Consider the following 24,678-nt stretch of genomic DNA (forward strand, 5'->3'; position numbering starts at 1 on the left):
TGGTGGGTAGTAGTTTTAAAAAACACCCAACATGCTAATCTGGTTCTACTGAATGTAATGTACTTAAAGAGAAGACATAATTTCATATGTCTCCGCTGCTATAGATAAGTACTGTGGAATTACAATTGGGTTCTCATCAGTGTACCTCAAAACGTACTGTAGAGTCTGAAAAACTATAGAAAATGATAATAAAAATGATCGGAGCTGGAACAACTTTCTTATCAGTAAAAGTTGCAATGTATGGGACTGTTTAGCATACAGTTAAGGGCAACCAGAAACTACATTTATCCAGCATCTACCAATCCCCATAGATACCAATTCACTGAACATCTACTGCATCCAATTTATGAATGTCAGTGATAGTTGAGTGAATTAATGTTCCAAAAGTATGTCAGTGCCACTAGAATCCAATAACCATACCAACATTCACAGCAACAATCAATTCATTATTGCCGTCTACCCTTTTGAGATCGTTGGGTCAAAAAACAAATTCTCCCATATTTGCTTGTGAGTATCAGTGGGACTTCTCCCATTCTTTATTTCTCAATTTTTTCCTTTGGATTTTTCCAGAAATGGTCTTGGGCAGGTTTAGAACAAACTCTATCTGAAATGCAAACAGTTGGGGGGGGGGGGGGGGAGAGGAGAGAGAATAAGTACGCCAACATTTATCGAATATTCGTATTAATTCATTGCAAAGATGCAATACCCTGGGCTTGATCACAGGTTGATCACCTATGATCTACAACAGTGGTTCCCAACCTTTTTTTGACCAGGAACCACTCTCAACACTAATACCAAATGGGTTATGAATCAGTTTGTGGTCAACTTTAGATTCGGTTTGGTTATTTGGGATGTTGAATCAGAAAATTGCATTGGATAGACCACATCAGCTCTAGTTTCTGATACAGAACATATGCCACCCAGTAGTCGCCATCTGCTTGCCCACAGAAAATTATATTTAATAAGCTTCGGCACTTTCAGAGGATTTTGCATGACCAGTTGATCGCGTTTGCAAGGGTGTTGTAATGGTGACGCCGCAGACCATATTTTAGTTCTTGTGGACCACTGGTGATCCATAGGTTGGGAACCACTGATATAGAACCACATATATGGTCCTGCCCTATGTCTCTTTCCACATCTCTTTTGAATCGCTTTAGCTTGGCTAAGCAGGACCAACATCTTCACAAGTGGTGACAGTTTTACCTTCTTCACCCACATCTGGCCCCTTACCAAATATTTTCTGAATTACACACTTCAAGGTAAATTGAGACATTTTTCTGTTAAGTCCTACAGGAAAGCAGGAATCCTAACAACATGCCATTCTAGATAACCACTGAAGTGTTCTAGATGTTAAAGTCACCCTTAACCCGATGCATAGCTATTCTGAGTAGTATTGTACTTGCCTTTCTGGGGTACTTGTATGGAGCGGTTGTTCCCTTGACATGATTTTGGAGTTCAATAATTAATTTGTCTTTATCATGCGACTCGTAGGCAGGAGCCAGAACGATGAAGGCTTTCACCACCTGTAACGAAACCCAAAGAAAGCAAGATGAGTGGAGTGGAATGAATAAGATTTATAGGCCGCTCATGTTTATTCAAAAGAAGTGTCACATGTTCTTGCAATCAGAATAATGCTACAACCAGATAATGCTACAACCAGAATAATGCTACAACCATGGCCAATGAGCCTAGTTTCTGGGCGATGCTGGGAGTTGTACATCAGATGCAGTTTTAATTTCCAGATACATATGGAATAGGTCTATAGCAGTAGGTTATGTGCACGCTTTCCTCAGAGTAAGCCATACCAAATAAACTGAACAGCATAACCTGTGGAACGTGGTGAAGCTTATTTCAATTTGATATCACTTTAACTGCCATGACTTAATGCTATGGACTCGAGAGCTGTAGTTTAACAAGATATTTAGCTTTCTCTGACAAAGAGTGTTGGTGCCTCTCCAGACTTCAGCTTCAGTGATTTCATAGCATCGAGCCATGTCAGTTATAGTGGTGACAAATAAGCACGGATAGAGTCCCTCAGATAACTTGTTGCTCATAATAATTTTGTTAAAATTATCTTTTGGAGTGATAACGAAGCTTTTTAAAAAACCGGAAGTCCCTTTGCCCTTCTGAAGCATTTTCCGCCATTTTTGTTATGACTCAGGAAGTGAGTCGGAAATGATTCGGCTTTTCCCTGCTTCTGATCCCTGGCCTCTACTCAAGCCAGAGAAACCAGTTTTAAACCACAGAAGAAAGGAATTTCCTGGCCTCGGCTCAAGCCATAGAAGCCAGTTTTAAACCAGAAAAGGAAGGAAATTCCTCCGCTTGCTTTTCCCCACTTCTGGTCCCTGGCCTTGGCTCAAGCCAGAGAGGCCAGTTTTAAACCAGAGAAGGAAGGAATTTCCTGACCTCAGCTCAAGCCAGTTTTAAACCAGAGAAGGAAGGAATTTCCTCCGCTTGCTTTCCCCTGTTTCTGGAGTAAAACAACTACTTTCAAAGTAAAAACCACCCAATGAAACAGGAAATAACACTTTCAAACTATTAATGAAAGGATTCGGCAGTCTTGGAAGTTTCGAAAAGTTTTGAATGTTTTGTTGTTGTGAAAATTGGAATTGACTTTAGAATTGAATTACCAGCAAAATGAGTTTTGAACCATTTGGGGGGGGGGGGGTCAACCATGCCTAGTGCCAAACTGCTTGAATTCTACAGTGTAAATGGACCCCAAGAAGGCACTGCCTTGTATTCCCACTAAATGCGGCTGTGAGGGACCTCTTTTGAAGGTCTTGAGACATGGGAAGGCTCCTATTTGAAGCTATTCTAGCATGTGTCCTAATTGTTTTACCTCTCCTCTGATGAGATCTGGGCTACTGACCACGGCTGCTTCCGCCACGGCTGGGTGCCCCATCAAAGCATTTTCCACTTCAAATGGCCCAATGCGATACCTGCTCAGGAAGGAGAACTTCATTTCAGTTCCTTGTTAATCAGATTCACAAAAGTTGAGTGCTTTCTTGATATTCAGGATGGAAAGAATTTGAAATGTTAAGATCTGAGATGCAGGAGAAAATAAAATTAATATGGCCGATGGGCTAATCAATAAAACGTACCTAACTACCAAATAGTTTTTGTATGCCCAGGAACAGGGCTCTGAGTGCATCACTCTTCAAAGTCTGCACAAAAATGTCACTTCCATAGAAAGCTTGAAACTGGTTGACCTGAGTATGTACCTTGGAGCTATCAGGCCCATAAGAGGCTGCTGAATTCAGACAGCGCTGCATGCCATTGATTTTCAAATTTTCTAGTGGAAATACAGGTAAGTGAATATAAGTTAATAAGATCGTATGTAACTTATAAGACCCGAGTCAAGCTAATCAAATAACCTGAAAAATTAGGAGCTGATGAAAGATGTTATTGATTTTAAATGTGTGTGTGTGTGTATATAATGTAAATCAATCAATCAATTGGCTAAATCGATATAAATGAAATCAAAGAAATGAATAATAATTATGGGTTGCTGTGAGTTTTTCAGGCTGTATGGCCATGTTCCAGTGATTCCGGCCATGAAAGCCTTTGACAATACATTGAACATTTATTACAATCGCACAATATGTAGATGCTTTGTGGATATAGGTATAGCGTGTTCCTGCTTGTACTTTTTAAAAATTGAATTTGCTTAGGGTGATGTATTTCCTCTATTTATTATTTACATTATTTTAAAAATTCAATAGCTTTCTTTAACTCCTCTTGACCTGTCAGGCTGGTGGATAAATTAATTTGTAGCAATGACGGGCCAGGGAACTTCAAACAGCAGTGGTTCAGTCCTTACAGTTGGGTGCTTTTGTGTCAGAGACATAATAATTTCACTCCCAGTTTTAGTCTGAACTTTAATGTGGAATCAGTCAAAAAGATCCGGCACCTTTTTATGATTCAGACTAAAAGCAGGAGTAGATTCATATCTCATCCAACATGGGAACTTCTTCCTCCACTTTCCTCAATGCCAGAAGTTCAAGGCATACGTAGGAACAGACTAGACTTGTGTCTTACTTCTCTCTGCCAGGTACAGATACTTTCTAAAGCTATTGGTTCTTAATTTCCATTTAAGACCAAGCTATTCTCTAAATACTTTCTATGACAACAGGAATTGTTCACTAATATAGACATGTGCATCCGGGGGAAACCTTGTTCTGTTTCGTGTCCCAGCTTTTGTTGGGGGCTCCGGTCCATTTTTTGGGAAGCCTCCCAAAATTGGATTGTTTTTGGTTCTTTCATTTTGGGGGCTGAAAATACAACCATTATTTGGGGGGGGGGGGTGCTTCCCACCCACTAGCTCCCCTTTCCGGTATGTGTTCTTACCTGGCACCTGCTGTTTCTACTCTTAAGAGTAAGAGACACTCAGCTGCAGGTGCACTCCAGGTCTGCTTGCCTGCACGCCCCACCATGCATGCCTGCAGCCACATTTTCTGAGAGTGCATATGTGGTGGGGCATGCAGGCAGGACTGGAATGCACCTGCAGCTGAGCCCTGGGCCTGCCTGCCTACCTGCACATCTTGCCACACAGGACCCGCTACAGTCTCCAAGAGTGTGTGTGTGGTGGGGCATGCAGGCAGGCCTGGTACATGCCTGCAGCTGAGCTCTGGGCTTGTCTACCTGCACACCCCGCCACACATGCCCCACCACAGTCTCCAAGAGTGTGTGTGTGGTGGGCCGTGCAGGCAGGCCCAGAGTGTGCCTGCAGCTGAGCTCCGGACCTGCCTGCCTGCATGCCCTGCCACACACACACACTCTTTCCAAGGCAAGGAGGCAAGTTTGGATGCACGTGAAAGCAGGCTTTCGTGTTGAGCAGATTTTTGTGTGGGGAGGGAGCTTCCTGTTTTATGCTTCCAAAGAAATGGAAGACACAAAAGAAATGGTAGAAACGAATATCACGCACATGTCTAACATATCATGCTGCTGGAGGAAGTTTTCTCCTTTCAGGTATTGTGAGGCTTGCAACCAAACTCAGGGGGATATAAGGAACCCTGAAGCAGGTAGTGGATTATGGATGAAATTCTACATCATGATGTGTGTTTTGTAATTTGATGAATCCATGGCTACACAGCTGAAATGCAACAGAACTTGGCTAGTGAATTGTGAAGATGCACATCAAGCATGAGCATCACATCTGGTGAACATTGGCACTCATGTTACACCCCAGCACTTCCCAGCTTGAGTTTGGGTGCGCAGAGGTGTTCTCTAGCAATTGCCAGCGCCAGGGCGCATCCATCGGTCCATCGACTACAGTTGCACAAAGTGCACTGCAATGTGCACTTGGAGAATTCCTGCACACTTATTAACTTATGAAGATGTTAAGTTGGTTAAGATTTTGACTATCATCACTCTCCCTGCTGAATGCAAAGTCCAGGTTCTTTGACTCTGCAAGCCCAGTTTGCATTACATGGTTGATTAAAAGTCATTCAAAGCGGCAAGAAAAGGAGCGTACCCAGCAGATAAGATAACATCATCAGCTCTTGCAACAAAGTGGATGTAGCCATCTTCAGCCATTACCCCTCTGTCCCCAGTAACGTAGAAGTCTCCGCGTTCAGTGGAGGCAGTTTTCTGGGGATCATCCTAAAAACAGCAAAACAGTCTCCGCTCAAGCCAGTCCAGTCAAGCATGCTCCTCACTTGAGTCCTCACAATGTCTTGCATGTGTGACTAGCCCATCCCTCCCAGGTGTAACAGCCCAGAGAAAGCATTTCACATCATACTCGAACTGAATGTGTTACTCCTAACCTCATAACCAAGGAAGAGACCCAAAGGCCTTTTGGGTTTGATTCTAATGCCAATGTCTCCTTCTTTTCCTGGAGGCAAGATGTTGCTGTGTTCGTCTATTATCTAGGAGAAGGAAAACCAAATTCAAACTTTTTGTCTCTTTAGCAAAGGCTTGCCTTCTAAAGGAAAGGCTGAATGATGATTTTCTGAAATTAAATCACACTCAAAAGCATGGGTGGAATTTGTGCTGTCTACTAGATGGTGTTAACTGCAAATCCCATCAAGCAAAGCTAGGTGAGGAATGCTGGGAACTGTAGTCTACTAATTCTGGAAGGCTGTTTCCTACTCTTGGGAGTTGTGTATACCAACAAAATAAATCGGGTTCAGTTCAGAGTATTCTTTCCCAGATCCCACCTCCCATCCAACTCCACTCATAATACATTACACTGACATTGTACTGATGGTCACATATTTCCATTCTGTTCCATTTCTCTTTCTCCTTGGGGCTCCCAACTGCTCCTCAGCTGAGTCCTGCCATGAATGTGACCAATGGTGGGTAGATCACTATTGAAAAGCCAAAATAAACTGCATCTTTCTCCTTGGGACAACTGTCTTCCCTGTCAAGCACCTTCCCGGTCAAGTTCAGCTTGCAAAGTCACTTGCTCTGAGGTTGGAATGATGACCAGCTATGAGATCAATAAGGAGGTGGTTGATGAGGCTTCTGCCTCATGGTTGATCCCATGGCTGGGCATCTTGTTCTGAGCTTACAGAAAAAAGGATAGATCTTGCCCTTCCTTGCAGAATCAGGCAAAAGTAAACTGCTGCAGTCTCCAAACTGCTACATTTTTCATTAATAATGTTTGCCACCTTGAACACCTTCTGATGTTGTTTGACCACATGTTACACATCTATAAAATGTTGGAGGGTGTTATGTCAAATCCCACTGAAACTTCATATGCCTCCTCACATTAAATGAAGATAAAAGCATGTTCCAAGGATGATGGTTTCTCTATATATTTCTTGGTCTCTGTAGGGAGACAAAGGTGCTTGTTTATAAATCTGTTGTCCTCCCAACCCTGTTATAAGCCTGTAAAACATGAACTGTCTACAGATTTCACACTCAACTCCTGGAACAATCCCATCAATGTTGCCTCTGAAACATCCTGCAAATCTCTTGGGAAGACAGGTGGACAAACATCAGTATGCTGGAAGAAGAAAAACGATGCTTCTCTGTCATCAACTCCTCTGGACTGGCCACGTTGTCCGAATGCCTGATCACTTATCTTCCAAAGCAGTTACTATACTCTCAACTCAAGAATGGAAAACTGAATGTTGGTGGAGAGGAAAAGAGATTTAAAGATGGGCTTAAAGCTAACCTTTAAAACTGTGTTATAGACACTGAGAACTGGGAAGCCATGGCCCTTGAGTGCACTAACTGGAGGTCAGCTGTGACCAGCAGTGCTGTGGAATTTGAAGAGGCACAAATGTAGGGTGAAAGGGAGAAACATGCCAAGAGGAAGGCATGTAAAGCCAGCCCTGGTCTGGACTGCCTTACACTTGGAAACCAATGCCCTCACTGTGGAAGAACCTACAGGTCAAGAACAGGGCTCCACAGTCACCTACGTATCCAACCGCCAAGACACTCCACTTGGAAGGCCATCACACTCAGATGACGAGGTATCGCCTAAGTAAAGTAAGTAAGTAAGTTTCTCTATATCAAAGCAAGGCTGGGTCACTGTCAAAATGGGGGTTTGAAGTGATTTCTGGCCACTTCTTGGTTTGATTGACTGCGTGTTTTTGCCCTGCTGTCATGTATCTGTGGCTCTCAGCAAGTCTAGGAGGAAAACTAGCCCCAGATCCAAGAAGACTGCCCAATCTCTGCTCCAAGCGCACCTACCTGCACATCATAGGGTGGGTGGGCCTTTCCTACGAATCCAGGTTTAACTTTCATATCAATTGTGGTGGCACACAACAAGGTCTGTCAAAACATCACAGAGAGGGGCATTCATTGAAACGAACACAAACACAACCGGGTTTCAGATGTTCAGATAGACAAAAGGAAGTAATTTACACTACTGCACATAGTCTATTAAGGGCTGACAGTCAAAGTCATAATGTCTGGAGATAATGCTTCTGGAACATGGCCACACAGCCCAGAAAACCCACAGGAATCCAAACTCATAACTATTTGGATTTCATCAAGATGTTCTCTATGGATACAACCTCACAGGTGACAAACGAATTGGAATTCCAGTCTTCACTAGGAGCAGATCTTTTGTAATATTGATGGTTCTTCATCATGCATTCAACCCTAAACCATCCCAAAATACTCATAGTTGCTGTCCTCCCCATAAAATGCTCTCCCTGTAAAAAAGCAACCTAGAAAAAACATGTTTTTAAACATTAAAGGGTGTGTGATCCCCTTGCAACCTCCATAAGATCATATTATTAACCTTTTAAGGGGTTGCATTTCGGTTTCAAGGCTGCACTTTGCCCAATCCAGTTTCACATGAATTAATTGGGTTTGTGTTGCATATTGTTGACTTATTGACAGATTGCCTCTTAAAATGACCAACTCAAACTTCTATGGGTGTAACTAATGAAAATATAAACGCAATATAAGAAGATGAGACAAGATCGATGACTGAGCACGAACATACACTCTCTGTCTGGGCATAGCCTTCGTGGATCTCCATTCCCGTCTGAGCTTTCCATTGGGCCATCACTTCGGGGGGCAGGGGTTCCCCGCCGCTCAAGCAAGTCATTAGGCTCTTGAACTTATATCTAGACAAATGCATAAAAAGTTATTAATCTTCCTGAAAAGAGTGTATGCATTTTGCAAGGCAGAGTCCCTGTTCCTATTTCCAAAATTAGCAAAGACCTAACCCAGAGCTTGGAGAACCAGAGATTGGAGAAATGATCCTTGGAGACTACAACTCTGAAAATGATTGGCAAACTCTGGAAACTTTAATCTGAGAAGTAAGAGGTTTTTTTGTGTCAGGAACAACTTGAGAAGCTACAAGTCTGGCTTCTGGTTTGAGAGAATTGGCCATCTGCAAGGACGTTACCCAGGGGATGCATGGATGTTTTACCATTTTATCTTATGCATTTGGCCGGCCCTTTGTATTCGAATATTATTATGTTATGTTGCACTGTTTATTTTACCCTGTGACTTTATGTATTTTGTTGTGATGTAATTTTCTGTTGTTTTTGTATTTTATTTTGCTGTTTTGTATTTTTGGGCTTGGCCTCATGTTAGCCGCCCCGAGTCCCCTTCGGGGAGATGGTAGCAGGGTATAAATAAAGATGATGATGATGATTATTATTCTGTGGGAGGCTTCTTTCATGAGAAGTTGGAGCTGACAGATGGGAGCTCACCCCAGTCCCTGGATTCGAACTGCTGATCTTTCAGTTAGCAGTCCTGCTGGCACAAGAGTTTAACCTATTGTGCCACCAGGAGGCCCTGAGAAGTAAGGTAAAGGTAAATGTTTCCCTGACATTAATTCTAGTCATGTCTGTCTCTGAGAAGTGGTGCTCATCTCCATTTCTAAGCTGAAGAGCTGGCGTTGTCTGTAGACACCTCATAGATCATATGGCTAGCATGACTCCATGGAGCGCCGTTACCTTCCTGAAGAAGCAGTACCTATTGATCTACTCAGATTTGCATGTTTTCAAACTGCTAGGTTGGCAGAAGCTGGGGAGCTAACAGTGGGAGCTCTCCCCCTCCCTGGATTCGAATCACCAACCTTTTGGTCAGCAAGTTCAGCAGCTTAGCGGTTTAACCTGCTGAGCCACCAGGGAGCCCTGAGAAGTAACTTTTCTAAGTTCTACCCTGATGTTTGGCTGATGCAGCACAACTTCAGCACAACCCATGAACATGACGGGAAGTTTCAACAATGAAATCAGATCTATGTGTTCAGATGGCACAGCCCTTTTGGGATTATTTCCTCCATAGGACCAATTGGAGATTTCCAAGTATGAGCATTTCTTCTTGGATTTAGCAAACTAAAAGAAATTGGTTATTATTGCTACCATTCAAGTGACCATACCTCCTAACATCATGCTGCAACAGCATGCGGAAAAGTGTTGGTGTGCCACAGAAGGTTGTCACCGGATACTTGGAGAGGCACTAAGGAGATAAGAGAGAACACACGCTTAACTGTCACTTAGTTAATCGAGTGTCGCAGGCTTTGCATGTGATTTGTAAACTTTGGCTTGGAACATTTTCCCTCCTAGACATTTCTGAGTAGATTTCCAGTGCTTCCATTACATTGCTTTCCACTGTCTGCCTTTTTTTAAAAAAAAAAATATCCCCCACGATAAGAACTTTTCCAGAAGTGAATTTCCTTTCCAAGGAATAGGTTTCTCTCACTTCCTGTTGTCACACCCCCCATTTGTAACTATGGGTCATTTGTAAGTCAGTTGTTTGTAACTCGGGGACTGCCTATATCTTGTCCTAATTTCCCCCCCTGTTTTCATCATGTTGTAAGCTGCCTTGGGTCCCTTGTCAGGAGAAAGACAGGGCACACGTTAAAGAAATAATAACTGCCAATAAAAGAATATTGTTCTTACATTTAGAACCTCCAGTGAGTCAAACTGTTTTTTGCCGTGTGCAAACACGCAAGCCCCTTGATTCCAGGAAGCATACAAACCGCCAAACTGAAACTTGATCCAGCCTGTATCGGACAAAGCCCATGTCATTCTTGAAGGATTCAGATTCATCCAGGTCCTGTTTAAAAAGGTAGAAAACACAGGTGTAGTTTGTTATTGATATTTATCATCGAGTTGGTTCTGGGTTGCCTTAGGGCAGGCATGGGCCAACTTGAAACCTCCAGGTGTTTTGGACTTCAACTCCCACCATTCCTAACAGCCTCAGGCCCCTTCCTTTCCCCCTGAGGGAATGGTGGGAGTTGAAGTCCAAAACACCTGGAGGGCCAAAGTTTGCCCATGCCTGCCTTAGGTTCACCCTAAGTCTGAATGACTTGAAGGCACCCAACAACAAGAAACCATAGCCCAGTCTAAGGGACTGCGAGTCAGCCCTCTGTTTAAAAAGTTTGGGGACCCCTGTTTTATAGAATCATAGATTTGGAGAAGATCCCAAGGGGCATCTAGACCAATGTTTCTCAAAATTATTTATTTATTTGTTTGTTTGTTTGTTTCATATACTTGTACCCTGCCCTTCTCAACCCCCAAGGGGGGACTCAGGGTGGCCTCACAGCAAACACCATTTGGTGCCATCATAATGATAAGAATAATCAACAAATTCATTAAAACAAAACATTAAATAAACATGCCTCTAGACCATGGCCATATAGCCCAAAAAAACCTACAACAATCCATTAAATAAACAGTTATTAAAACACGCCAATTAAATTCATTGTCACTTCGAAATTGCTTATGTCTTCTTCATACAAGCTGCTGTTCAATGGTCCAATGCAAGGTCCCACAGCCAAGTCTTGAGTTTCCGTCTAAAGGACAGGAGGGAGGTGGCCAGTCTGATGTCTTTGGGGAGGGAATTCCACAGACGGGGAGCCACTGTTGAGAAGGCCCTGTCTCTTGTCTCCACCAATCGCGTTTGCGACGGTGGTGGGATCAAGAACAGGGCCTCTCCAGATGATCTTAAACTTCATAATTATTTATAGTAGGAGATACGTTCGAACATGTAGTCTGGGCCAGAACTGTTTAGGGCTTTAAAGGTTAAAACTAGCACTTCGAATTGTGCTCGGCAGCAGATCAGCAACCAGTGGAGCTGCCGAAACAGAGGAGTTGTATGCTCCCTGTGTGCCGCTCCGGTGAGCAACCTGGCTACTAACCATTGGACTAATTGAAGCTTCCGGGCAGCCCCACATAGTGCGCATTGCAGTAGTCTAATCGGGATGTAACAAGAGCGTGGACCACCGTGGCCAAGTCAGACTTGCCAAGGTGCGGGCGCAGCTGGCACACAAGTTTTAATTGTGCAAAAGCTCTCCTGGCTACCGCCAAGACCTGGGGTTCCAGGCTCAGCGATGAATCTAGGATAACTCCCAAGTGTGAACCTGCGTCTTCAGGGGGAATGTTACCCCATCAAGTACAGGCTGTAACCCTATGCCCTGTTTAGCCTTTCGACTGACCAGGAGGACCTCTGTCTTGTCTGGATTCAGTTTCAATTTGTTCGTCCTCATCCAGAACGACACAGCGGCCAAGCACTGGTTCAGGACTTGCACAGCCTCCCTAGCATCAGTTGGAAAGGTGTGATAGAGCGGAACATCATCCACGTACAGATGACATCTGACCCCAAAACTCCAAATGATCTCTCCCAGTGGCTTCATGTAAATGTTAAACAACATGGGGGACAGTACTGATCCCTGCGGGACCCCACAAGTCAATGGTTGTGAGGATTCCTAATGCCGCGACCCCTTAATACAGTTCCTCATGTTGTGGTGATCCACAACCATAATATTATTTTTGTTGCTACTTTATAACTGTAATTTTGCTACTGTTATGAATTGTAATGTAAATATCCAATATGCAGGATGTATTTTCATTCACTGGAACAAATTTGGCACAAATATCCCATATGTCCAAATTTTAATACTGGTGAGTTTGGGAGGGTGATATTGATTTTGTCATTTGGGTGTTGTAGTTGCTGGGATTTATAGTTCACCTATAATCAGAAAGCATTCGGAATGCCACCAACAATGGAATTGACCCATACATGGCACACAGAACTCTCATGACCAACAGAAAATACTAGAAGGGTTTGGTGGGTTTGGGAGTTGTAGTCCATCTACATCCAGAGAGCACTCTGGACTCAAACAATGATGGATCTGCACCAAACTTGGCAGGAATATTCAATATGCCCAAATGTGACCACCGGTGGGAAAACAGGCTTGACATTTGGGAGATGTAGTTGCTGGGTTTATAGTTCACCTACAATCAAAGAGCATTCTGAACCCCCAATAACAATAGAATTGGGCCAAACTTCCCACATAGAACCCCCATGACCAACAGAAAATACTGTGTTTTCTGATGGTGTTTGGCGACCCTTCTGACACCCCCTCATGACCCTCTCAGGGGTCCTGACCCCCCCCCCCCCAGTTGAGAAACCCCAGTCTAGACCATCCTCAGAAACATATAATAAAAAATGAGCACCCACCCAGTCTCTGCTTGAAAGGCTCCAAGGAAGGTCACTCCAGGAGGAAGGAAGAGAAAGGAAAGAGGGGAAAGATATGAGGGGGGAGAAAGAAAAAGAAGGGATGAAAGCAAGGAAGCAGTGGTCCCTCTGAGACCTGGGATGGTTATGTTTATTTGCCCCAAAGATTTAAAAATGAGACAAACATACCTTCCAATGTGTCTCATTCCAATCCCCATATTACTGCAGGACTGTTTCACCATTTTGGGAAAGCCCGTTGTGCCGCTCGTAAAAAAGAAGCTCACTGGGTCTTGACTCTTGGTATTAACAGGCTGATGACTATCAGATGCAGCTCTTTAAAACAGAGAGAAGGCAAATTAGGGACGAGCTACGGCATCAGGAAATAGAGCTGATATGGTCTATCCAATGCAATTTTCTGAATCAGAATCCCAAATAACCAAACCAAATTTAAAGATGACCAAAAATTGATTCGAAATTGTTGGAGAGTGGTCAAAGTGGTCCCTGGTGAAGTGATCTCTGGTCAAAAAAAGGTTAGGAACCACTGCTCTAGAGACAGAAATTCCTAATTATTTTTACCTGAGAAAACACCTCTTTATTGGAAATGGAACCTGACCCTGATAAAGATACACAATATGGACAAAAGTTGTTCAGAAAAATGTTGGAGGAATTCTAGACAGGAAACAATCAGGGCCAGCTAACACCTCCCAACAAAGGATTCCACCAGGCAGGAATCAGCCAGGCTTTGAAGCTGCAAGGCCATTCAATGCTAATCAAGACGAACAATTGCAACATTCACACTTGCCTCAAGCAGACAAGGGTTCTTGTGGCATCACCGCACAGCAAGGCAAGGAAACACATCGATAGGCTATCAACTAATTTATTGTACAACTATTTACATAAGAAGCTGAGCATATCGTAAAACTGCTTCCACTCCATCCGGCAGCTACATCGTGAACACACACAGACCACGCTGCTACCAGCATTAGTCCACACCTCCTGATGTATTCCAGACTGATGTATGACGTATGACAGCACTACGCTTTGTCCATTGCTCTCTGAACTAAGATTTATGACCTCTCTAGGAATGTTGATTCCCTTCATGGTTCAGTTAACTCTTTCCACACAGGAATACTCTTGGCACACAGCATTGCATTTTTAAAACATACATACATACATACTTTGAAATCTACATTACACATTTTCAAACCACTTCAACACTTTCTCCCACCCTGGACATCATCCCACAGATATATAAAGCCATTTTTCCTAGTTTCCAACAGACCTCACAACCTCTGAGGATGCTTGCCATAGATGCAGGCAAAACGTCAGAAGAGAATGCCTCTAGAATATGGCCATATAGCCCGAAAAAAACCTACAACAACCCAGTGATTCCAGCCTTGAAAGCCTTCGACAGAACAAATGTTGGATTCATTGCCAAGAAAAGGGGAACATATATTCACGTGTGGTGGCAATGCAAATATGTACAGAGGGTTTGGAGAAAAGTTATAGTAGAATTAGAAAGTATTATGAAGAAAAAAAATTAATATAAATCTGACAACTACACTTAATTATCTATAATACAGATGAATTGAATGAAAATGAAAAGTGTTTGATAACAATGTTGTTAACAGCTGCAACGCTACTAATAGCAAAAAATTGGAAAAGAGAGGTGGAAATTAAGATAGAAGAATGCTATAAGGAAATTTGGAAATTAGCAATAAATGATAAATTAACACATGATCTAAAAGTTAAAAAAAGGCCTAAGGAAGAATAATGATTTTGAAAGTATATGGAAATAAATTATTGAAGAAACATTAAAGAAAGAAGATGGGAACCAACCCTCACCAGAAGAAATGAGGTTCTGGTGAGATAATAAAGAAAAGGACGACTCCGGAGATGGGGAGCACAATGGGTGGCACTATGAGGGAAAGGAGAAGAAATAACTCTATGAATTGTAGAGATGGTTCTTTGCAACAAAATGAAAATAAATGTAATATAAATTTACTATTTAAAAAAAGAAAAGAAAACACCTCTTTAGGAAATTTGAGATGTTCTACCATGATTCTATAGTTGATTTCTGATGGAAGCAGACCACAGAATTGGACTTCCTCTAGAGATCCCTAAGTCCTCCAGCTTGACTGAAATAAATTGACCATAGTGTCACACTGGAGGACCTAGAGATTCTTAAAGAGAATGTTTTAATCAAGTATTGTGAATAATCAAATATGCAAATGTCAAAACTACAAATGTGGAGGGATAACTGTTCTGACTGTGAAAACCCAATCTCATCTCCTGCCGCCATTCATCTTGAGATGATAATTTGCCTTATGAAGCAGGAAAGAAGTGACGAGTGGAGTGCCGCAGGGTTCCGTCCTGGGCCCGGTCCTGTTCAACATCTTTATCAATGACTTAGATGAAGGGCTAGAAGGCATGATCATCAAGTTTGCAGACGACGCCAAATTGGGAGGGATAGCCAATACTCCAGAGGACAGGAGCAGGATTCAAAACGATCTTGACAGATTAGAGAGATGGGCCAAAACTAACAAAATGAAGTTCAACAGTGACATATGCAAGATACTCCACTTTGGCAGGAAAAATGAAATGCAAAGATACAAAATGGGGGACGCCTGGCTCGAGAGCAGTATGTGTGAAAAAGATCTTGGAGTCCTTGTGGACAACAAGTTAAACATGAGCCAACAATGTGATGTGGCGGCAAAAAAAGCCAATGGGATTTTGGCCTGCATCAATAGCATAGTGTCTAGATCTAGGGAAATAATGCTACCCCTCTATTCCGCTTTGGTTAGACCACACCTGGAATATTGTGTCCAATTCTGGGCACCACAATTCAAGAGAGAGATTGACAAGCTGGAATGCGTCCAGAGGAGGGCGACTAAAATGATCAAGGGTCTGGAGAACAAGCCCTATGAGGAGCTGCTTAAGGAGCTGGGTATGTTTAGCCTTATGAAGAGAAGGCTGAGAGGAGATATGATAGCCATGTATAAATATGTGAGAGGAAGCCACAGGGAGGAGGGAGCAAGCTTGTTTTCCGCTTCCCTGGAGACTAGGACGCAAAACAATGCTTCAAACTACAAGAAAGGAGATTCCATCTGAACATTAAGAAGAAATTCCTGACTGTAGGAGCTGTTCAGCAGTGGAACTCTCTTCCCCAGAGTGTGGTGAAGCTCCTTCTTTGGAAGCTTTTAAACAGAGGCTGGATGACCATCTGTCAGGGGTGATTTGAATGCAATATTCCTATTTCTTGGCAGGGGGTTGGACTGGATGGCCCATGAGGTCTCTTCCAACTCTTTGATTCTATGATTCTATGATTCTATGAAAGGGGATACTCACGCCACAAGGTCATGGAAGTCCAGCCATCCTTCTCTCCTACTGCCTTTGGAGACCAAGACCCGGCTCTTCAGTGAGTCGCATTCAGATGCAATAGAGTCTACTGATGGAGCCAAGGCATCGTTTGTGATGATGCATTTGGCCTTTGAAGCTTGGAGCCTGTATAGGATGTCTTTAGATGTCAGCTGGATCGTTGCTGGAATAGAGACAACGCCTAGGAGGGAAAAGAACAAGCAAAGAGGATGGGAAGGAGAGAAGAATATGTCTAGTCAAGAAAGAACAAGCAACAGAATGGGAAGGAGTTAAGTGTGTAGAAACGTTTATTGTCTCTAGGTAATATACTGTTTTCTTTCATTGCTTTTATTGGTTTTAATGCATAGTCAAATTGCTTCTAATTCCACCTTGGTCCTCAGTTAACTTCTTTTGCTGCAAACTGATTTCAGAGAGCAAAAGTTTGCTCTTGAGGAACTTATCCGACTTAGGCAAAAGCAAACTGCTGCAGCCTCTCTGCGATTATTATGGTTCCTTAGCATCAGTTGCGTTGTACTGACCCGTCCGCATGCAGCCCACTGAGATCATCCACCATTCTGGGACCCTTGGGAGAATCAGTAGGAGCCCATCCCCTTTGTCCAGGCCGCATACTTCTGAGAGCACATTGGCCACTTTCCTGGAGTGGAAGCCCAGTTCCTCAAAGCTCCAGCGCACCTCCTCGTCCTTGTCATTCACCCACCAGAGAGCCGGGTTGGAAGGCCTTCTCCCATCCTGTCAGAACAACATATTTGTGTGTTTAGAAAGTTTTTAAACTACAGGTAAAGGTTTCCCCTTGACATTAAGTCTAGTTGAATCTGACTCTGGGGGGTGGGTGCTCATCTCAATTTTTAAGCCAAAGAGCCGGCATTATCCGTAGCCACCTCCAAGGTCATGTGGCCGGCATGACTGTATGGAGCACCACATGACTGAAGTGATACCTATTGATCTACTCAGATTTGCATGTTTTCAAACTGCTAGTTTGGCAGAAGCTGGGGCTAACAATGGAGCTCACTCTAGTCCGCAGATTCGAACTGCTGACTTTCCAGTCAGCAAGTTCAGCAGCTTAGTGGTTTAACCCACTGTGCCACTACAGCCCATTAAAAGTTTCTAAACCACATCTTTATTCCAAAGATGGTTTCAGGGCAATAGACATAATGTTTGAACATCCAGTACAATAAGAACAGCCTAGAATCTGAACAGTGGTTCCACAACATTTTACTATGGTATTTTAACTAGATAATAAAAAATAAATATGAATAATTTCCCCCCTAAAAATGCCTATAAAATGTTTTCACTTGGCATCAAACATTCACAGCATTGGTCCTAGGTCGGTCCACTTCCCAGGCTTATTTCCATTTATAGAACTGGGAAAAGGTAAAAACAAGTTATGAATAATGCAGGTATCTGTGAGTAACAATTTTGGCGTGTAGCAGCAGTTTGATGGATCCCTATTCCATTAGTAATGTAGCAGGTAAAAATAAAGGCTTGGATCCTATTGCTATTTACAAGTTGAGTAGACCCATAGAATCAATGGAAGTCAACTATGTGTTGGCATACCATTCATCAACATCAACTGAGGCTAGACATCAGACTAGATATAACAATGGTGTGCCCTGGTATAAGGAAATTTCCAATGTTCCTATATCTTTTGTCTACTACATACTTCAAAGTGGGTGAGATTTGCTCAAGTTTATTGTGAAGGTACTCTTTTTTTATTTATCTATGTATGACAACAGAATGCTTAAAGAATATTGACAATGCCATACCTTCTCTTTTTGGGCCCATTTATCCAGCACATCTTTGGCAAAATTGAAATACTCAGGCACATCTTCAGAGTCTGAGAAGTCCAGAGACGGTGATCCACTGCAGGCTTGGTTTCTGATTTGATAAGGCCATTTGGGGGCAAAGGTGGGTTTTAAGACTGGGAGTCTAGATAGAAACTTCATTTCAGCCAACACAAATCCCTTCCCGTGTAGTAAGAGTCGAAGGATAATCCCAAATTCTGTTAAACAACAAACAAATCCAGATATCATGAATTAATGAGTAGAGCTGATGCTGATTGAGAACCGATAAATAATACTCCAATGAAATTAGGTATTTTATCCACACCTATTGTGTTTTCATAAGTAGAAACTCAAGATCCTCTAGCTTTACATTTTTTTTTCATGTCAGGAGTGACTTGAGAAACTGCAAGTCGTTTCTGGTGTGAGAGAATTGGCTGTCTGCAAGGACATTGCCCAGGGGACACCCAGATGTTTTCATGTTTTACCATCCTTGTGGGAGGCTTCTCTCATGTGCCTGCATGGAGAACTGGACTTGACAGAGGGAGCTCATCCGTGCTCTAGAATCATAGAATCATAGAGTTGGAAGAGACCTCATGGGCCATCCAGTCCAACCCCCTGCCAAGAAGCAGGAAAATCACATTCAAAGCACCCCCGACAGATGGCCATCCAGCCTCGGCTTAAAAGCCTCCAGAGAAGGAGCCTTCACCACACTCTGGGGCAGAGAATTCCACTGCTGAACAGCTCCCACAGTCAGGAATTTCTTCCTAATGTTCAGATGGAATCTCCTTTTTTGTAGTTTGAAGCCATTGTTCAAGAAAGGAGATTCATTCCTCCTGAACATTAGGAAGAACTTCCTGACAGTGAAAACTGTTCAGCAGTGGAACTCTCTGCCCAGGAGTGTGGTGGAGGCTCCTTCTTTGGAGGCTTTTAAACAGAGGCTCTCTCCGGATTCGAACCTGCAACCTGTTGGTCTTCAGTCCTACCAGCACAAGGGTTTAACCCATTGCGCTACTGGGAACTCCTCAGATAATAGGGAACTGCAGATGTTACATGTGATGACAACTCTGAAGTGGCCCCATCCATTACTGTAGAGCCCCCTGATGCCAGGACTCAGTATCCATGGTTCATTTTACCCACACTCCTAAACAACTTCACCACCCCAATAGTGTTTGTGGACCCATCCGGTGCTATCCTATGTTATGCTTTTGACTCATGTATAGTCAAAATATAGGGTTCATTATTATCCATGGTTTCAAGTATCCACATGCATAGGTGTGGGGGACTATATCTCTTGTGGATATAGGGGCCTTGGTGTCTGTGCTGTTTTTTCTGTAGACTTGAATTCTAGTTATGACAAATGAAGAGAGCCATTAGTGCGGATGAGCTCCCTCTGACAGCTCCAACTCCCCATGCGGGGACATGAGAGAAGCCTCCCACAAGGATGGCAAACATCAAAACATCTGCGCATCCACTGGGCAACGTCGTTGCAGATGATCAATTTTTTCACACCAGAAGTGACTTGCAGTTTCTCAAGTTGCTCCTGACACACACACAAAATCTTGTTTCACAAGTTCAAAATTTAATTGCTTTTGTTGCTGGCTTATAACCCTTTCCCTCATTAAAGATATACTCAATAAATTTTCCTCATATTTTTCAAAAATCTGTTTGTTTCGATATTCCCTTTTAAGTTTTTATATTGCAAGGCAATTTGCCATTCATAGCTATATTCCAATTTTCTATGTACCATTCTTCTAATTGAATTTCCTCTTTCCCCCCAAAATTTTGCTATTAATTTTGCTGAGACCAATTCTTTCTCCTCTTGTGAGGTAATTATATTGTCATGCATATGTAATTTACTTATTTATTTATTTACAGTATTTATATCCCACCCTTCTCACCCCCAAGGGGACTCAAACCAGTTTACAGACACACGTAAGGAAAACATTCAGTACTTATTATACAATTAACAAGGACAGACAACACAAACAGAGAGGTAAGAGCAGTTTTCTCCATCTTATTTCCGGCATCTTGGAGGCTGTGCTCGACTCCAGCCATAGGAGGGTGCTGTTGCTCCATCTTCCATGCCGAGGAGCTTTCCTCCGATCAGTGTCCTTAAGGGCATCTTTATTATTTCCCCGCTAAAAGTGGTATCTATTTATCTACTTGCATTTCTGCTTTCAACCTGCTAGGTAGACAGGTGAGCTGGGGCTAGCAGTGGGTGCTCACCCTGACTCAAGATTAAACTGCTGACCTTTCGATCAACAGGATTTTTCTGCAGCACAGCAGTTTAACCTGCTGTACTAAGCTTGGCTGATTTTGATGTGCTCTCTATCTCTATTTTTTTTATTATTGCTCTTATTTCTTTACATAACCTTTCCCAATTTTTTAAAATAATTTTAAATGACCACCACATTTGAAGATATGAGACTATTTCCTGACAGCATTGATTCGGACATTTTTTATCCATCTGATTTCATAGTTCTCAATTCAAAACATAATTCTATTTATTATTAAATGTTTAAGAAGAGATAAAAATTACTGTTCCTTCCTCTTTGGTCCCAAAGATGGTAATGGCAGAAGAAAAGAATCAATGCTGGCCATCTCGGTTCTTCCCTCCATTATGATGTCATCATTATGTTTACAAGCGGGATCGGGGGAATTCCCATCACATGTTAAATGGGGCCTTTTTCCTTGTCTCTTCACAGAGAATTGAAGAAGAATTCGATTCCCAATTGACTTAGGAAGTATAGGTTAAAAAAAACACCCACACTTTAGAAATGGTGAAATACCTGGAACCCATAGAACAAGTGTGCGGCATGTGATGGGTTCTGCCAGTAGCCATTTTTTAAAAGTGTAGGAATGCTTATTTTATTGTGTGTGATGAAGTCGTTATAGTTATGCATAGTGCTATGGTGGCAGAAGGCTTTAAACCATGTAAATACACTGCATATGAACCATACAAAGAAATAACAAATCTGAATGCTACTTGGTTATCTCGTAGTCCTTGAGAAAGTAAACTGTCTTCAAAATACAGTCCAAATTAAGTCCAAATAGTTCAAAATGCTGTCCAGTTCAAAATAATACCCAAATTATAATGCGACAAGGATCCCCAGGTTGAGGTTGCCTTGTTTAGGGGGACTTCCTCTTCTTCAGGATTTTGTCTTCCTTATAAAAGTGGGAGGCTTACTATTGAAGACCAAACTGTAGGGCCAGCGTCGTCTCATTAATAACAAATGTATGGTGAACCACCCACTTTTATAAAGAAGATGAAATCCTGAAGAAGGGGAAGTCCCCCGAAACAAGGCAACCTCAACCCGGGGATCCTTGTCGCATTATAATTTGGGTATTATTTTGAACTGGACAGCATTTTGAACTATTTGGACTGTATTTTGAAGACAGTTTACTTTCTCAAGGACTATGAGATAACCAAGTAGCATTCAGACTTGTTATTTCTTTGTATGGTTCATATGCAGTGTATTTACATGGTTTATGCTAACATAGTTCCATTTGGATAATACTTCTCTTGTCATTGTTATCTGTTAGGGCTGGGCGGTTTTGTTCGTTAATTTCGTAATTCGTTATTGATTCCTATTTCAATTAGCTTACGATCCGATATTGAGCCATGCAGGAGCAACTAAAAATCGAAACAAATTTTTCAATTTATTTCGTAATTGTTTCGTAATTGGTTCAAAATCGTTTCGTAATTGGTTCGAAATCTTTTCGAAATTGTTTCGTTATTATTTCCGTATGTCTGGTGCAAGTTTTATAGTTGTTGTTTGTTTTATCAGTGATAAAAAAATAAATTATCACACCAACAGTCAACAACAGAGGGAGAGGAAAGCTTCAGAAGTTCCCCCTGTCCCCTTTGGAGGTTTTTTTAGCGTATTGCGCAATCGCGTCTGCCATTAACGAATCAATTCGAAATTTAAATAACGTAAATAACGAAAAATTTTTAAAGAAAAATTCGAAATTCTTTTTAAAAACGAAACGCAATGGACCCCCTAAAAACGAAACGAGTTTAGAAACAAATTTTTCCGTTGTTACCCAGCCCTAATATCTGTGTTTCTTTGATATGGCAGAAGGTTTTAACCCTATGGCTGTAACTTTTACCTCCCAATAAATAAATAAAATAAATATTTGTGGCAAGGAATATGAGGTCATGGTTGGCTGAAACCATGAACAAAATCTCTCCATGCTCCGACATTTTGTTGTAGTCCCACTTACAATCTAGAATTTTATACTGGTTAATCAATAACATTTGAACTAAAATGGACTCCCCAGAAAGGCACTTTTCAGATTGTTTATAAGGCTCAAAACAACAGCCACCTCAGCAGAGAAAAAGTGATCACTGAACTTGTAGGTGGGTGCTCTCTTGGTTTATAGTGACTTGGCCACCGTGGTCCATACTCTAGTTACATCCCGAATAGATTACTGCAACACGCTCTATGTGGGCTGCCTTTGAAGACGGTTTGGAAACTTCAGCTAGTCCAACAGTCAGCAGCCAGACTACTAACTGGGGTTACATACAGGAAGCATACCACCCCCCCTGTTGTGCCAGCTCCACTGGCTGCCGGTCCACCTCCGAGCCCAAATCAAAGTGCTGGTTCTGACCTATAAAGCTCTATACTGTTCTGGCCCAGCTTACTTGTCTGAACGTGCCCCACCTCGAAACCTAAGATCATCTGGGGAGGCCCTGCTCTCGCTCCAGGTCAACAGCAGAAATGGTGGGGATGAGAGACAGGGCCTTTTCGGCGGTGCCCCCCCCCCCCCCCCCCCCGCCTATGGAACATATTCCCAACTGAGGTAAAATTGGCCACCTCCCTCCTACCTTTTTGAAAGAAAGTAAAGGCATGGTTCTGGGACCAGGTTTTTGGACAACAGATGCAAGCAGCACTTTAAGGGAATGTGACTGGAATGACGATATGGCTGATGAGATTATTTTTGTTGTAGTGGAGCCTGTGAGTAACATTACAAACAGTAGTATGGGTGTCAGAAGGGGGAAAGGGTTACTCAGAAGCAGGAATCTGATGATGAGCAGCAGAGAAAGAGGATCTGGGACATATTTACAGCACCTACAGATGAGGAGTCATTTGAGGGATTCTCTGGGGATGATGGGTCAATGAGTGAAAGAGACGAAGGAGATACCACGGATTGGACTAAGATAAGAGAATTTCAAGCTATTTGTGAGGAGCCAAGAACCAGTGATACCTTTATGGGGTTCTCTGGGGGTGAAGAGTCGCAATCAGGGGATCCAACTGAGTCTTGGGGGGACCCAAGTCTTGACAGGAGATGGAGGACTTGGAGGGAAGGGAATTCAGGTGAAGAGCTGGGAGCAGCTGCGGGGGATAATGATGGGGCGGTGGTCAGTTCATTTTCTGATGATGATTTGTAAATAAAAGTGAGTTCAGGGGTGATGGGTTCTTGCAGAAGGCAAGGTGTTGATGAGCGTTCGTGTGTTGGGTGCTGTGTATTGGAAAAGATTCTTGTAGACTTGTTGCTGCCTGTTTCATGTTCAGCGTTGGATCTGCAGTTTGGACCTCCTGATCATTTGCGTGTTATTGACCCGGATTGGCTTCTCGTGAATGTGGACTTCTCCCTTCCTGGACCTGAACCGGTTTGGCTAAAGACGCTGCTTCTGCGGACAGTGGAGCAGCGCTGTTTCGGATTCCTCCCGCTTCAACCCTGGACTTCGGCTGATGATGCTTTTCTTCTTGCGGCCCTCCTTTTTGTTAAACATTTGTGTACTGTGTCTTTATGTTTTGCCTCAGAGAGCTTTGTTTGATTTGCTTCTTTTGCATCCAGTTAATTAGATTCCAAGACTCAGAAAAAGGATCTCATAAAACCGATCCTAAATAAAAAGCAATTTAAAATGTGTATATGTGGAACAGGTGTTTTCCCGAATGTTTTTTTATTTAAAATTTGCATAAAGTTTTATATTAAAAGTCTTCTTGAGAACATTACTTTGTGTGGTGTTCTGGATTTTCCAGCAGCTACGCAAAATTAACAATCAACTTGAGAGCAGATCAGATTGTAATGCCTTTCCCTATAATTTAGTGAGTTGGTTCTTGGTTACTTTTCAAGACTAAACTGCAATATATTTGGCATCCAGTTTAAGAAAGGATTCCTCATTATCTGAAATATGCCACTGATCAGAAAGAGTAAATTGGAAATTGTTCACATGAAAACTGGTCACCTGGAGCCACTGAGTTGTATTCGCTTTGAGCGGTGATTTTCTGGGCCAGCTTGTTTCTTGACATTCTTATCAGATGCAGGGACATTGTTTTGGTGGATTATTATACCACCCAATCACGGGGGAAGGGTTAATAGCTGGTAAATGAGTTGTTGCATTCCCCCTCACTCCTCTGCAGTGAATAAGGGTCGAATAACTTCATGAAAAACAATCCATGCTATGCCAATGGGTTACAACGACATCTCCTAATCAGAAACCTTTTCTGATGTCAGCGAAAGGCTTAGTGGGTTATAGTTTTAAAAACCACCCAACATGCAAATCTGGTTCTACTGAATGTAATGTACTTAAAGAAAAGACATAATTTCATATGTCTCCACTGCTGTAGATAAGTACTGTGGCATTACAATTGGATTCTCATCAGTGCACCTCAAAATATACTGTAGAGTCCGAAAA

General features: G+C 42.4%; 1 protein-coding gene across 1 annotated transcript; it reads right to left on the reverse strand.

Moving 5' to 3' along the window:
* Window positions 1-514: 514 nt before the first annotated feature.
* On the reverse strand, window positions 515-24,292 carry LOC137097964 (acyl-coenzyme A synthetase ACSM3, mitochondrial-like). The gene is made up of 14 exons (XM_067473462.1): window positions 24,229-24,292; window positions 18,018-18,253; window positions 16,773-16,983; window positions 16,225-16,435; window positions 13,066-13,209; window positions 10,317-10,473; window positions 9,794-9,873; window positions 8,405-8,528; window positions 7,642-7,722; window positions 5,766-5,867; window positions 5,474-5,601; window positions 2,840-2,939; window positions 1,404-1,523; window positions 515-604 (listed from the first exon to the last, which is right to left on the reverse strand). The coding sequence occupies exons 1-14, from the start codon at window positions 24,290-24,292 to the stop codon at window positions 515-517; spliced, it is 1,848 nt and encodes a 615-aa protein (XP_067329563.1).
* Between the last annotated feature and the right edge of the window lie 386 nt (window positions 24,293-24,678).

This window comes from Anolis sagrei, chromosome X, assembly GCF_037176765.1.
Source record: "Anolis sagrei isolate rAnoSag1 chromosome X, rAnoSag1.mat, whole genome shotgun sequence".
NCBI lineage: Eukaryota > Metazoa > Chordata > Lepidosauria > Squamata > Dactyloidae > Anolis > Anolis sagrei.

Bases quoted from the DNA above. Each gene is read 5' to 3' on its own strand.
- LOC137097964 (XM_067473462.1), bottom strand. From the start codon at position 24,292: ATGTCAAGAAACAAGCTGGCCCAGAAAATCACCGCTCAAAGCGAATAC. The intron at 5,602-5,765 runs GTTAGGAGTAAC...TGCTGTTTTTAG, and splicing joins GTCTCTTCCTTGGTTATGAG to GATGATCCCCAGAAAACTGC. The intron at 605-1,403 runs GCAAGTACAATA...TTTGCATTTCAG, and splicing joins CATACAAGTACCCCAGAAAG to ATAGAGTTTGTTCTAAACCT.